The following is a 12,889-nucleotide window of genomic DNA, read 5'->3' as shown; positions in this document are numbered from 1 at the left end:
ACATATTTTTTCTTAACTGTCTCTGACAATAAAATATTCTTCCTTTTTAAAAGATTACCCAGCCAATCTCAGACTTCCCATTTGTGGATAGCTCAAGCTTGTTTGTCTGCTTATCTCTGGCCATGACCATCTTCACAATGCACTCAGTGAAGACTGAGGTCATGCTGCTGGCCAGCTGCATAGAAGGCATTTTTACCAATGCCATGAGTAGACTTTTTTCACAAGCAGAAGCATCATAGTTCTGATAAAGGGTGATTACCTTGAAACATTAAGTCGTAGATAATGCCAGGTCTTTTCTGGCATTTTCTGTGGTTCATTTTTCAGATTTCAAGTATCTATAGTAGTTTGCTTCTACCAGACAAAGTGTTTTGTTCCAGTATTTTTTAGATTACCTCTTTTGTCTTTTAACCATGCCAGTGAAACTCAAAAAAAAGTGGATATAACTGAGAGTGCAGCAGGATTGGTACCATCAGCAGCCATCAGGAGTGATGCCAGGAGGGTCTCTGTGCCAACAGAATTCCTACGAGTTTAAATGAAGCATCATCTAGAAGTGGGGCATGAGTGGAGGAATATTGTGAGAAGCAGAATGTTCCCAGATTCTATATTTTTATATTTTTCATTAAAACTAGCTGCAAGCGATAATTATATATACAATAACACTCCACCAGAGGACAGTATGTGCAATACTTATGACTGTCAATGTACTGCAAACAATATAAATAAATTAGAAGTTTCCAAATAGATGCTGCATTTTTTGTTTTATTTTGGTGAATCTTTCAGTCTTTCCACTCTTGAAAAAAATAAAGCTAATTTCAAAATCTGCATATAACACTCCATGATGCTTTTCATTTGCAAATCAATTTCTGTTCTAGTTAATTTAAGTAAATTAAAGATTTTTTTAAAAGTAAAGCTTTTGCTTCTCCAAGAGCAATTGGTTAGTCAGTCTTGGTCTTTGGACAGAACCAGTGCAGATGGACACAATCTGCAAATGCCAGCCTTCACTCACAATGCCTGTCACTTTGCTGAATGTCCAAAAGTGAAAATCATTGCCTAATCCAGCTCTTTACATGAATAGTATTAAAATCAAGTCAGATATTCAACTTTTTCTTCCCACTATCAAGATATAGGTCAATTGCAGCCATTCAGAGTACAATCATCTAGCTCAAGTTGGAAGAATTACATAGAAACTGCAGCAGAAAGAGGTCCAATGGGTCTAGGTGCTGCTCATATTTCAGATGAGCCCCTCCCACTCAGGTTTATCTACTCTTACAACTGTCTCTTACATCCTTTCTCCTTCATCTAATCCCAGAGAATCAGACTAAGGATCTTCCTGGCTCTGCCTAAGTGACAACATCGGCAAATAATTTCATGGGTCAATAAACCAATCTCGTACTCACTCAGCTTTTCATTGAGCTAAATGTTAGTGGCCAAACATTAGCTGCTAAAGTAACATTCGCATCTATGGCACATTATAACAGGTGAACAGCTGTAATAGATCATTCTCTAATGGAAAAGATACAAAATGAAAGTAGCTTGTTGGATTTATTTTCTGTGCAGTTTATTAATTACTTGAATGCTTGTATTTTATATAACTACCTCTATACAGTCCTCCAGTACATACAGTTATTCTGTCTCTTTCTGAAAGCTTCGTGCTATAACATTATTTGAATAGGTGCTATCTGATTGGTTGACTCTTATCTACAAATTTGAAAGGAATGCTTCTTTTCTATGGGGTATAAGAAGGGCAGACTATGTTGGCCCACCAGATTTTTTAAAATTCTTTTTTCTGTTCTTTATTTTTAGTTACTAGACTTCTGCAACTCTACGCTTCCAATTCTTAATGAAACGATCCTGAAGCAACAAGTTTTGTGGCCTCTTTCTTGAACTTCCAAAAGAACCATGGATCATAAACATCAGAATCGAACAATTTGGTGTAGTCGGCAAGGATAGTTGTGAAGATGTTAGGACAGGAAGAATCCTAGACAAAGTGAAAGTGTTATAGCATACAAACAAAGGAGGTACGAGCTCCCTCTAATTCCAAATTGTCTGAGAGAATAGACTAGTTCTGGCTTCAATACATCATCTAATGGAAGTGTAGGTGTGAGGAAATTACTATACATTGCTATTTAAAAAAGATCTGTAAAAAAATCAGCTAAGCACTGAAATTAATATCAGATTCGAGTTAAACTCATACAAGCCGGTGGAGTGCTAAGAAAATATCTGTTTGTAATCTATTGCTTAAAAACATCTGGATTGTGATCAAATGAGAGAAATTTGCAAACCAAAAAAGAAAAAAATTAAGATTTCTCGTATAAAGTTTGAGGAGCAATCCTACGATATTTTGGTTGTGAACTGATGATATTTTGAGATCACAGTCAGGGATAAAAAGCATCTACAGTTAAAACAATGGCCAAAATCATGAAACTGAAGTCTTAACTGAATAAAACATCTCGGTTTGATAAAATTAATTTAAAAATCTGGATGGAATATACCAACATTGTTAAATTTATTAAGAAAGCATGTGATAAGGACCAGAGAATGTCTGAGGAAAAGGAAAACCTAAAATGCGTGAGTTAAAGGTAAGAACACAAGGTTGGTTTGAGCAAATATGTGAAGGAATGTGTGAGTGAATGGGGCAGGTAAAGTCATTTACTAATTGGTGGGGAAGGAAATGTGAAATGTGTAATAAACTACAAGAACTACATGATAGAGACAGTAAAAAATCTAAAGAGCAAATCTCTGCATTAACCAAATGAGCAAACAATATAATAAATGTAATTGAATTGAAATGCATTGTACAGAGCAACAGTAAGAAGCAAACTGAGGTGATATCAAAGAGCTGAGAATGGATTTCATGTGGGCGGTCCTGCTAGTGACACCTCGAGTGATACTTCCAGTGACACTTCTCCTTGGGGATCAACACTTATATTGGATGGTCCTCCAAGACAGCGACATCTTCCAAACTCTGAGGAATAAGGATGGACATGACATGGACTGTACGCTGCCCCTGGCAACTCAAGTAAGGATGACAGAGATGGAAGATTAGTATTGGCAGCCATGTCATAGCTTGCTCCAATAAAGACTGAAAGAGTGAAAACACAAGGAATTGAAGATAGAACCTATGAAAGGAGATTACTGGGTTACTGGGTTGCTAATCAATGTATTGACATGTTAACTCCTCTAGTGGCAGATTAATCAACTATTTTCAATGCTCTGAAGCCATCACACAAGTGGTTTACAGTTATTGATATAGCCAATGGATTCTACTCCGTACCACTGGTATCAACTGTGGTTGGTTTTCACGACTTTTTTGATGGCCAATAATACCAGTGGGTGACACTACCACAAGGACAACACAATTGTCCCACTGTCTATCAAACAGCTTTGAGACAACACCTGAGGAGCTTACCAGCCATTGATTTGACTCTTTTGAATTAGTGTTGGAGAGGAGATCACTAAACAAACTGTTATCCATTATGGATAATCTGGCACATCCTCTCCATGACCTACTGAATAAACAGCAGAGCACCTTTTCAAACAGATTCGTTCAGCTCTGCTGTCATAAGAATCATTACAGAAAATCTTCCCTACCAAGTGCAATAGGCATATACAACAGTTCTTCTCTGTGTATAATAATCTCTGCTTTATTATTTCATACATTATTATCACACATATTGGTACATTATTATTGTGTATATTATTATTCTATACTTTATTATTAGTTAAGTCTGCACACTGCTAAGTGTGTTTTTAAATGTTGCTGCTGTAACGAAAGAATGTTCTTCTGGGGATCAATAAAGTATTATTATTATTATTATTATTATTACTACTACGATAAAATAAGTAGATGATATCCTAATAGCATCCGAGGCTCAGACCAGCATGAACATGATGTGCTTTATTTGCTTGATTATCTATCCTCCAAAGAACATAAAGCAAATCTAGACAAGGCACTATTACAACAAGAAGAAGTAATTCACCTTGGACAGAAAATTTCCCAAGGTAAGCAGGATCGTGCAAAAGCCATTAAGTCGAGAAAGCCACTTTCAACAGTTCAGCAGCTCTGATCATTTCTGGGCAGTTCAATTCCCATGCTGAAATTGCTCATCCACTCAACAGTCTGCTGAAGGGCAGTAAGTGTTTTGATGACCCTGTGATTCTTAATGAAGAACAACCGAAAATGTTTCAAAAACTTTAAAGTTTTTGATACAGGTAGAACATTTACCCTGTATATCAATGAGAAACATATGATGGCAGTCTTAGCTCAAGAACATGCAGACCAACAGTGTCTGGTTGGTTATCACTCTGCCAAAGATCTACTGCTGTACACTGATTGAGTGATGAATTCAAATGGCTGGCTGGGCTGTTTCTGAAACTGAACTCCTGGTATAAAGCATGGCTCCTGGTAACTCTGAGCACCAGGGAGAACTGAAAGCTTTAGTTGAAGCCTGTAAGTTGGCAGAAGGAAGATCAGCGAATATCTTCACCAATTCTCGATATGCTTTTGGAGTTGTTTATGACTTTGGAGACTTATGGAGCCAAAGAGGATTTCTTACAGCTGTAGGAACTCCAATCAAAAATGGCCAACTACGACAAGAACTGATGAATGTCATACAATTACCATCAGAAGGTGTCGTATTAAAATGTAAAAAACACTCCAAAATGACTACAATGGAAAGCTGTGGAATGCATTTGAGGATGAAATTGCAGAAAGGGCAGCATAGGAAGGAGTTAAAAAGGAGAAAGATTTGGAAGAAGTGCAGAGAACATATTCAGTGACCCCAACAACTGAAATTATAGCAATGAAGTTAGACTCTATATCAAAGACGAACATACAAGATATTCAAGAGATGCAAGCTCAATGCACTAACTAGGTAAAGTGGTTGTGGGAGGAGAATGGTGGGTGTTAAACAGTGATGGAGCATGGAGATACGGCTCTAGTCATAGACTAGTAGCTCTAACTATGTTGCGTCCTTATCTGACACAGCAGATACACTCCCTAAGTCACTTTCTTTTTATATTTACGGCTCTGTGGTGACAAAAGCTCTGTTTAACTTTTCTTCACATCGAAATGGTTGGCTTGGAGTTGTGTAGTGGGAGGGTGGGGAGGATACTAACTTTATATGATTTTATATTGGGTGCTTTTTCTTTACTGTTATGAATTCTATATTAGACATGTTTGTTTTGCACTGTATAAATCTCTTTTTTGCTGGTGGGTTTTATTTTGTTGTATTGTAGAAACCCATAAAAAAAATTAATTAAAAAAAAGAAAGAAAATTCCTTATAAAGTAGTGTTAATAACTAACTCCGCAGTAAAGGTATGCAAGTGACTACACACGAGCCACTGCAAACAAGATAAAGTAGTGCCAGACGAGGACAACCAGTGCTGTGGTTAATGTGCTGGTAACCTCTGACACAGTGCCCACGTTGCTGGGCTACAATGAGCAAATCACTAAGCAGCCAGAAGACATCAGAACTGACAGCTACCAGACATTATGATGTTTATTCTAATATTAGGTGTTGCTGCTATATTTTTGCCAATTTCCCCTACTTACAATTAGTACTAATATTCATTCAAAAATGCTTTATCATAGTTTACATCTTTTAACTTGTATACTCATGTAAGTGTACCTACTAATTTATCTAAGCATGACATAATCCTACAAATATTCTTTGCTATTTCATGGTTCTTGATTATACTTAGCATTGAAACCACATATTTTCTCCTACCGAATTCTCAAATGTAATAATTCTAAATGTGTGATTTAGAATCAAAGAGGGGAAGGTTGGATTCACATGTATAATTTGCTATTTCTTCTGCAGTTTAACAATTAGTTGACTGCTTGTATTTTATATAACTACCTATATACATGTAATTGTTCAGTGTGTCCCCTAGTGGTTACAGTTAGTCTGTCTTTACCTGGAAGCCTTTTGCTATTGCATTATTTGAATAGGGCTTTTTTAATATATCCATGGATTATAAGAAGGGCAGACCACTTTGGCCTACCATCCTTATTTTTTATTCTTTTTCCTGTTCTTTGTTCTTAGCTACCAGGCTTTTGCAACTTTATGTTTCCGATTCTCTTTGTTCTATTAGAGCTTAATAAAACAATCATGAAGCAACAAGTTTTGTGACACTTTCTTGACTTCTGAAAGTATCTTGGATCGAAAACATCAGAATCCAACAAACCTCATACCAAATCTTCCTTCTAACCTCCCACTTAACACCTTTTCTTACATTCTCTCTTTTTTTATGGCGTGAAGATGGGACAAAAAAAACTTAAAATTCTTATGCATTCTTCCCTTATGCCTTTCTCATTATAGATAGCCAAGAACTGCAATCTGTCCAGACAATAGTAAAAAGTGAGAATGAAAATGCCATCGCTCTTTGTCATAGTAGCAACCATCCATCACTGTGCATAATTTAGAAATGAGCTATGGGACAAGACTTTACACATTAATAGCCTTTAGCTGTGACTAGAAGCTGGGGAGCCCATTCACTAGATTTCGAAGGACCAGAACTCACTGGAGATCTACCACAGAATACTTAGATTAACACTTGAATAGAGCTGGTTACAGGAGTAAGTTGCTTAACATTTCCAAATATGCAATGCTAAAGGGTTTCACTTTTGCAGCATGGGCCTTTGAACACATCTATTCTGGCCTGAATTAGCGGACAACTCCATCAGTACACATATGGAGCCAGCCAGGATGCAGCATCTGATGACCAATGTCTCAGTTTCCACTGTGGGATAATTGCAAGAACCTGGATGTGCAGACCACTAGATCACTGACTTTCAAGTTCAGACGTCTCCATCATGACAACGGGTATTGATACCACTGTACAAAAGGCATTATCCAGTATGACATGGCTCCATATGTTACTGTATCTGGTTACTGGGAAAAATGTGGCAGCATTTAAGGAGAGTGACAGTGAAACCATGGGGTTTGTATCAATTGTCCTCTCTCCAAATAACATCATAGGCATATTTCCTCCCAAAGATTCTGTGCCCAGCATTGGGTCAGTGCCAGCCAACCGGCCTAAATGCCTGTTATCCATGTGAACCTCACATTATCCTAGCCTGGTCCTTATTGTTTCAGAATTCCTCAAGGATATTCACCAAAGCCTTCTCTATCTCCCCCACTCTTCCAGGCACGCAGCTACACCTGGAATAACACCACGCAGGAGTATGGGGCCAGACAAAGGTGCACATATGACAGACTTTAAGGGACTGTACATAGACATTTTAATTCCAAGGCGTGGTGATGTTAAATTTAACGCACTGGCAAGTACAAATGATTAAACTGATTCCCAAGGCGGACTGTCCATTTTCCCCACAGGTGCCACATGACTCTCCAGTCCTGATGAAGGGTCTTGGCCCGAAATGTTGATTGTTTATTCCTATCCATAGATGCTGTCTGACATGCTGAGCTCCTCCAGCACATTGTGTGTATTGTTCCAGCATTTTGTTTGTAACTGTTTCCCAAGACATACGGGCCACATCTCGGATAGCCATGGAAGGATGGAAAACATCAGTGAAGAGTTCAAAAATTTTTGAATCTCTTCATTGACTTTGCTATTTAAACAAAAGCACCAAATGTTATTCCTAGGGAAGTTTACCTGTTTTAAAATTGCAAGTAAATCTGTTTCCAAAATGTCAACTACCACTTTAAGGATGTTAAGTTATTATTTCTTACTTGTCTGATCCATTTCCCATTTTCAACGCTATTTGCTTCATGGCCACTTCAGTCTCTTGCAGCTTTGCTTGAAGCTGAGCCAGTTCGTAATCAGCTGCAAAACATATTTCATGTTGTTATGTCATTTCAGGAAGGTCTGGTTAAAATATGGTATATACCTTCTGTTTTCCCACCTCATTTAAAGACTTATTTCCTAAATACATCCATGATACATAGCTAATGGGTGTAGCCTCTGTCAGATTCCATTTGGTAGCTTTTGCTTCCATAACTAATTCAGGTTTAAAGTTAGATCTTAATGAATACGGTACTACAAGAACAAACAGTGAACATCTGCTATCAGTAATCCAATAATAACTGATTACACTGAATTCATAGATGAATTTAATATAGGGATCGATCCTAATGAACATAACACATCCAACAGGAAATTTGATTAGAAATTGATCTTGTCTAAAGTCATGGCAGAAACCTGTAATTTAATTGGTCAATGGTGAAACATTTGATTAATACTCAAAATGTCAACTAATATACACGTACTAATTTTACGCTTCCTGCTTCCAAGTTGGGTGCCTGCACACCTCTTTCCTGTTTTAGGATTCTGGCTGACACCTTTGGATGAGATCTGAAAAATACAAATACATATACGAGACACATCGTGGAAATGAGGAAATTTGAAAACCAGCCCATTTCAGTTATAATGCAAACATATTTGATTATGCTGATAGAGATTGTCAGTAATTCAAAGTATGCTTATGTTGGCTTGCTGCTTTATCGCACCATAAGTAACAATGTTGAAGGGATTCTAATGATGTGCAGTCCAGATTCAGCATTTTATGTATTTATCTCTGGTAAATGTTCTCATTGGTTCCTATTATAGGGAATAATTATACTTCAAATAAAAATAATATTTCTTATAGTCCTGGGTCAGCATTGGGCTGGTGAAAATATGACAAATATGACACTATATCTTATTATGGTGATAGGCTCAGATAATTAGATTTCATCGCTATAATTGGAGCCAAAGGTCCACTCTTGATTAGTGTCTCTAGATAATTATTATAGCCACTCATAACTAATAGGTATAAAATGTAGGTTTGGGGTTTGGAAGTAATGGGGATATCTGGCATTGTCTAACTCTTCCTGAAGCAGGGATCAGGGATCTGTCTGGGGTGGAAAGGGACTAGATATGCACATTCATGAAAGTGAAGCTGGTAGAAAACAATATTCAAACCTCAATTATATGCATGAAGCAGCTCATTCATGTGAAAAGTGCACTCAAGGCTTTTGACTAATGGGTCTAAGAACAAAAAGGTACAAAAGATTCCCAGCAGGCAGACTTCAATTACAGTAAGTAATGGACTGCAATTAGAGGAATAATAATCAAATCAAGTAATAATTGGAGACAATCATTACCCACTGATTGACTAAACAATGTGTTGTGAGAAAGAAAGTGCTTTTTTTGTTGTGTATACTTTGTTCTCTTTTCCTGGTCAATGTACCACAGCTATAGCAAGGAAACAGTACAACTTAGTTTGATTCTGGGTGATGAGGTGGAGAACTTAAGGAAGAAACAAACCACAATTTGAATAAGTAATTAATTGGACTTTAGTGTATTATGGCCATATGAGTATTAAGATGTTTGTGGACAAAAAGGAAAACTGAACTTTTGTTGAAGCTCAAGGGTACTTTATTGACCTGGAAGCATTTGTGTTAAAGGATGTGACCAGCAGTTTTTCATGAATCACATTGTTGCTCCACAAAAGTACAGCACATCCACAAAAACCACGACCTTTTCAAAATCTAATTAAATATTGAGCAGCAAAAGGGAGAAAAATATAAAGGCAAAAGTAAACATACACAGCAGAGGTGTACTGCACCAAAAATCCTCAGTCCTCCTCCCGTAAGAAAGTCCAACACAGGGCCCCATAGCCTTTCAAAGATGTCCCCTCTGCCTTCATTACATAGTCTCAGTCTCTCCAAATGTAAAGTATTTGCTAGTTCTCTCAGCCACAGATCATACGTAGGCACAGAGTCCATTTCCACCTTCGCATGATTAACTTCTAGATTTTAATAGAATCAAAGGATATGGGCCGAGTGCAAAGTTCAAATTTCAAAGTAAATGTTATTATCAAAGTACATATATGTCACCATATACAACCATAAGATTCATTTTCTTGTGTGCATACTCAAAAAATCCAATAACCATAACAGAGTCATTGAAAGACTACACCCAACAGGATGGACAACCAGTGTGCAAAAGATGACAAATCGTGCAAATACAAAAGAATAAATGAATAAATAAGCAATAAATACTGAGAACATGAGATGAAGAGTCTTTGAGAGTGAGTCCCAACATTTCAATGAATGAAGTTATCCCTTTTGGTTCAAGAGCCCGATGGCTGAGAGGCAGTAACTGTTTTTGGACCTGGTGGTACTTGTCCAGGAGATGGTGCTGTGATGAAAGATCAGTTATGATCTTATTCAATGGTGGTGTAGGCATAATGAGCAGAATGGTCTACTCCCAATTCTATTTCTTATTTTCTAAGAGCTTTATTAGATAACTAGTAATTATTTCTGCCACCACCCTGTAAGTCAATGGCAGAAAGATACAAAGCAAAACAAGAAGGAGTTTAGAGAAGAACATCGGAGATTAGTAATTAAAATAACCTGTCATTAGCTACTCTTGAAAAAGGCAGGGTGTTAAGAGTCAGGGTGTGGATCGCTCTGAGCACCGAGCCGATTTGGAGAGGTTGAGAAATGCTTCTTTGGCAGCGAAATCTAGGCCCAGAGCAATTCGACTTGGTGGAACCCAGGTATGATCCGCTGTTTGGACAATTTAAACACCGACCCAGATAGACCAGGGGCTTCCCTCTCTACAACGCTAAGACTGTGAAACTGCCCCTGGCTGCTGTGCTTCATGTCTGCGAACGTTGCAGCGATATGATGAGCTGAGTACCGAGGCTTTGGGCCTACTCCGGACTGCTCCGGGGATTTGAATCTAAGCACTCTGATTCTGAATGCTGTTGGTGTTGATTGCTTCAATTGTTTGCATGGTTTGTTTTTTCCCCCCTCTTTCTCTTTGCACATTGGGGGTTGGTCTTTATTGTTTTTTAAATGGCTTCTTTCAGCTTTGTGAATACCTGTACGCAAACAAATCTCAAGGTTGTATAAATTATACATTCCTTGATAATAAACGCTCTTTGAATCAAAGTGATTATAATGCATTGTGTATAAGAAGGTTATAAGAGTAGCCACGTATAGAAAAAGATAAACACTTGTGTAGATTTGATAGACAAGAGGCTATTTCATTGCTGTAGAATTATACAGATTAATGATCAGTTTTTCTTTATTGCTATCCTTATATATTGAGTACCAAGGCTTTATTTCAGGTAAAAAGCAAAATTTACACTCTGGTTAATAAAACCTGTCCTAATACTGTAGCAGTTTACCCATGTTGTCTCATTAAAATAAAAACTGCAGTAAAAATAGTCACAAGGCAATACTGAAGCATATCTGAGCGTTGTCTCATTCACTTGTCAAAGCATTAAATCAAAGAATCAGCATATAGATTGGAGCTGTTGTTATTCCTAATACATTTCCTGATGTTAGCTCTTTCCACTTTCTACAGTGACTCAAAGTTGAGCATCTCTGAGATACTGAATTAAATCAGAGCAAAACTCCTTCACCTCGACATAATATACTTTGCAGAAAAGATAGCTTAAATCTGCCTGATTTTTTGAGAGCAATAAATGAGCTACATCCGTCAGTGGCAATTGCTCCACTGTATTTAATCACAGCTTATCTTCTCCATTCATCTCTATTTAATTCACAAGACACGTCCATTTGCCTCATTCTCCACACAGTTTTGCATTAAGATTTAATTAACACACATTAGAGCAATCTTTTAACCTATGACTGGAATCTGGGCATGAGTGATGAGGAGAACAGTGAATGGTCTGTTCAAAACTCTACAGAGGGACAGACAATATTAACTACTAGATCTTATTTACATGGTCTGACTCAGAGTCTCACTCGTGGTCGATAGGGATTACATCACCACAGATGGCTGGAAGAGAGGATTTGGGCAGGGTGATAAGCTGGTATGGGCAAATGGGTAAAATGATCCACTGGGACTGTCAGCGGGAGGGTGATCATGATTTTCAGATATTTGACAAGGAGAGACCAAAGTATTCTTTTAAGAACAGAAGCCATGCCTTCTTCTCTCCCATGTGATCTTTAAAACCACCTAGTATGATCATTTTCCTTGTTGTGGATCCGCACTGACATCAACTTTTGACCATGATTGAAAAAGCATCTATTAAACCCAAGCAAGTCACGAGCATGCAACATTTACATGTACAGTATATTAGTCTCCCACTCTTCAATTAGGGAAAGATATCCTATAATTGATTTCAGACAAATGCAAGTGATCATGAAGGAGAATGTGTCATAACTGATACAACTCCAGTTCATTCTCATCTTGCCTTGGTTTCACCCACTTTTTACCTTTTCTCCCATATACTTGATATTTAAGTTTTGGAGTTCAGTGATATAACTAGGGCAATCCACAACACAAGAAATAAGAATATCAGAATTCAAATTTAGTCATTTACAAAGAACTTTCCATCACCATAACATTCCTCAGTAAGTAAGTCTTACAGTACCTTAAAAAGGATGTACAAAATGTACATAACCAATCCAAATCCATACACAGGTATGATCCGGGCTATAAAACCTTTGTTACCACCTCCAGCATTTCCACCCTTTGCTTTGGCAATTGAGTCAGTCTGGTGGGACTTGGGGAGATGGGGACGTGCTGACCATTGCTGCTTGGATTTTGAGACCATTGGGTGCTGTGCCATGGGAGATGGTCGATTAGATCTTGCTGCAAAAAGAAGACATTAAAATGTTAATGGATCACTTGGGTTTTGATTTGCATTGATAAGTTTCTTTTTGTTTAAGATGCATGATGGGAACTTGACATCTAGGTTAGAGTGGACAGAAGTACTTCGTCAAACACTAATAAGGCTTAAATTGGAAAAAAAATGTTTTGCTGAATATAAAAATTCAAAATCAAATACACTGCAAAAATATGAGAATAGAGAATGTTTTGGCAATTGATACTAATAAGTAAAGCTGTTAGTGTACAGTAGCACATTGATTATGTTACTTCAGTAGCAACTAGAGTCCC

The 12,889-nt window shown here is 37.5% G+C and overlaps 1 protein-coding gene across 2 annotated transcripts in view; it reads right to left on the bottom strand.

The window, feature by feature from the left end:
• The window catches only part of LOC134354270 (protein RIC-3-like), a 77,660-nt gene that overhangs the window by 9,566 nt on the left and 55,205 nt on the right, over window positions 1-12,889 (bottom strand). For both annotated transcript variants that reach the window (XM_063063182.1, XM_063063183.1), the window contains exons 2-4: window positions 12,363-12,583; window positions 8,236-8,320; window positions 7,699-7,792 (exon numbers count right to left, since the gene is read on the bottom strand). In XM_063063182.1, the coding sequence (XP_062919252.1) occupies window positions 7,699-7,792; window positions 8,236-8,320; window positions 12,363-12,583 (400 nt within the window). The remainder of the gene's footprint in view (window positions 1-7,698; window positions 7,793-8,235; window positions 8,321-12,362; window positions 12,584-12,889) is intronic.

Source organism: Mobula hypostoma, chromosome 11 (genome assembly GCF_963921235.1).
Source record: "Mobula hypostoma chromosome 11, sMobHyp1.1, whole genome shotgun sequence".
Classification (NCBI taxonomy): domain Eukaryota; kingdom Metazoa; phylum Chordata; class Chondrichthyes; order Myliobatiformes; family Myliobatidae; genus Mobula; species Mobula hypostoma.
The sequence above is the reverse complement of the archived record's forward strand: the minus strand, read 5'-3'. Positions and strand labels throughout refer to the sequence as shown.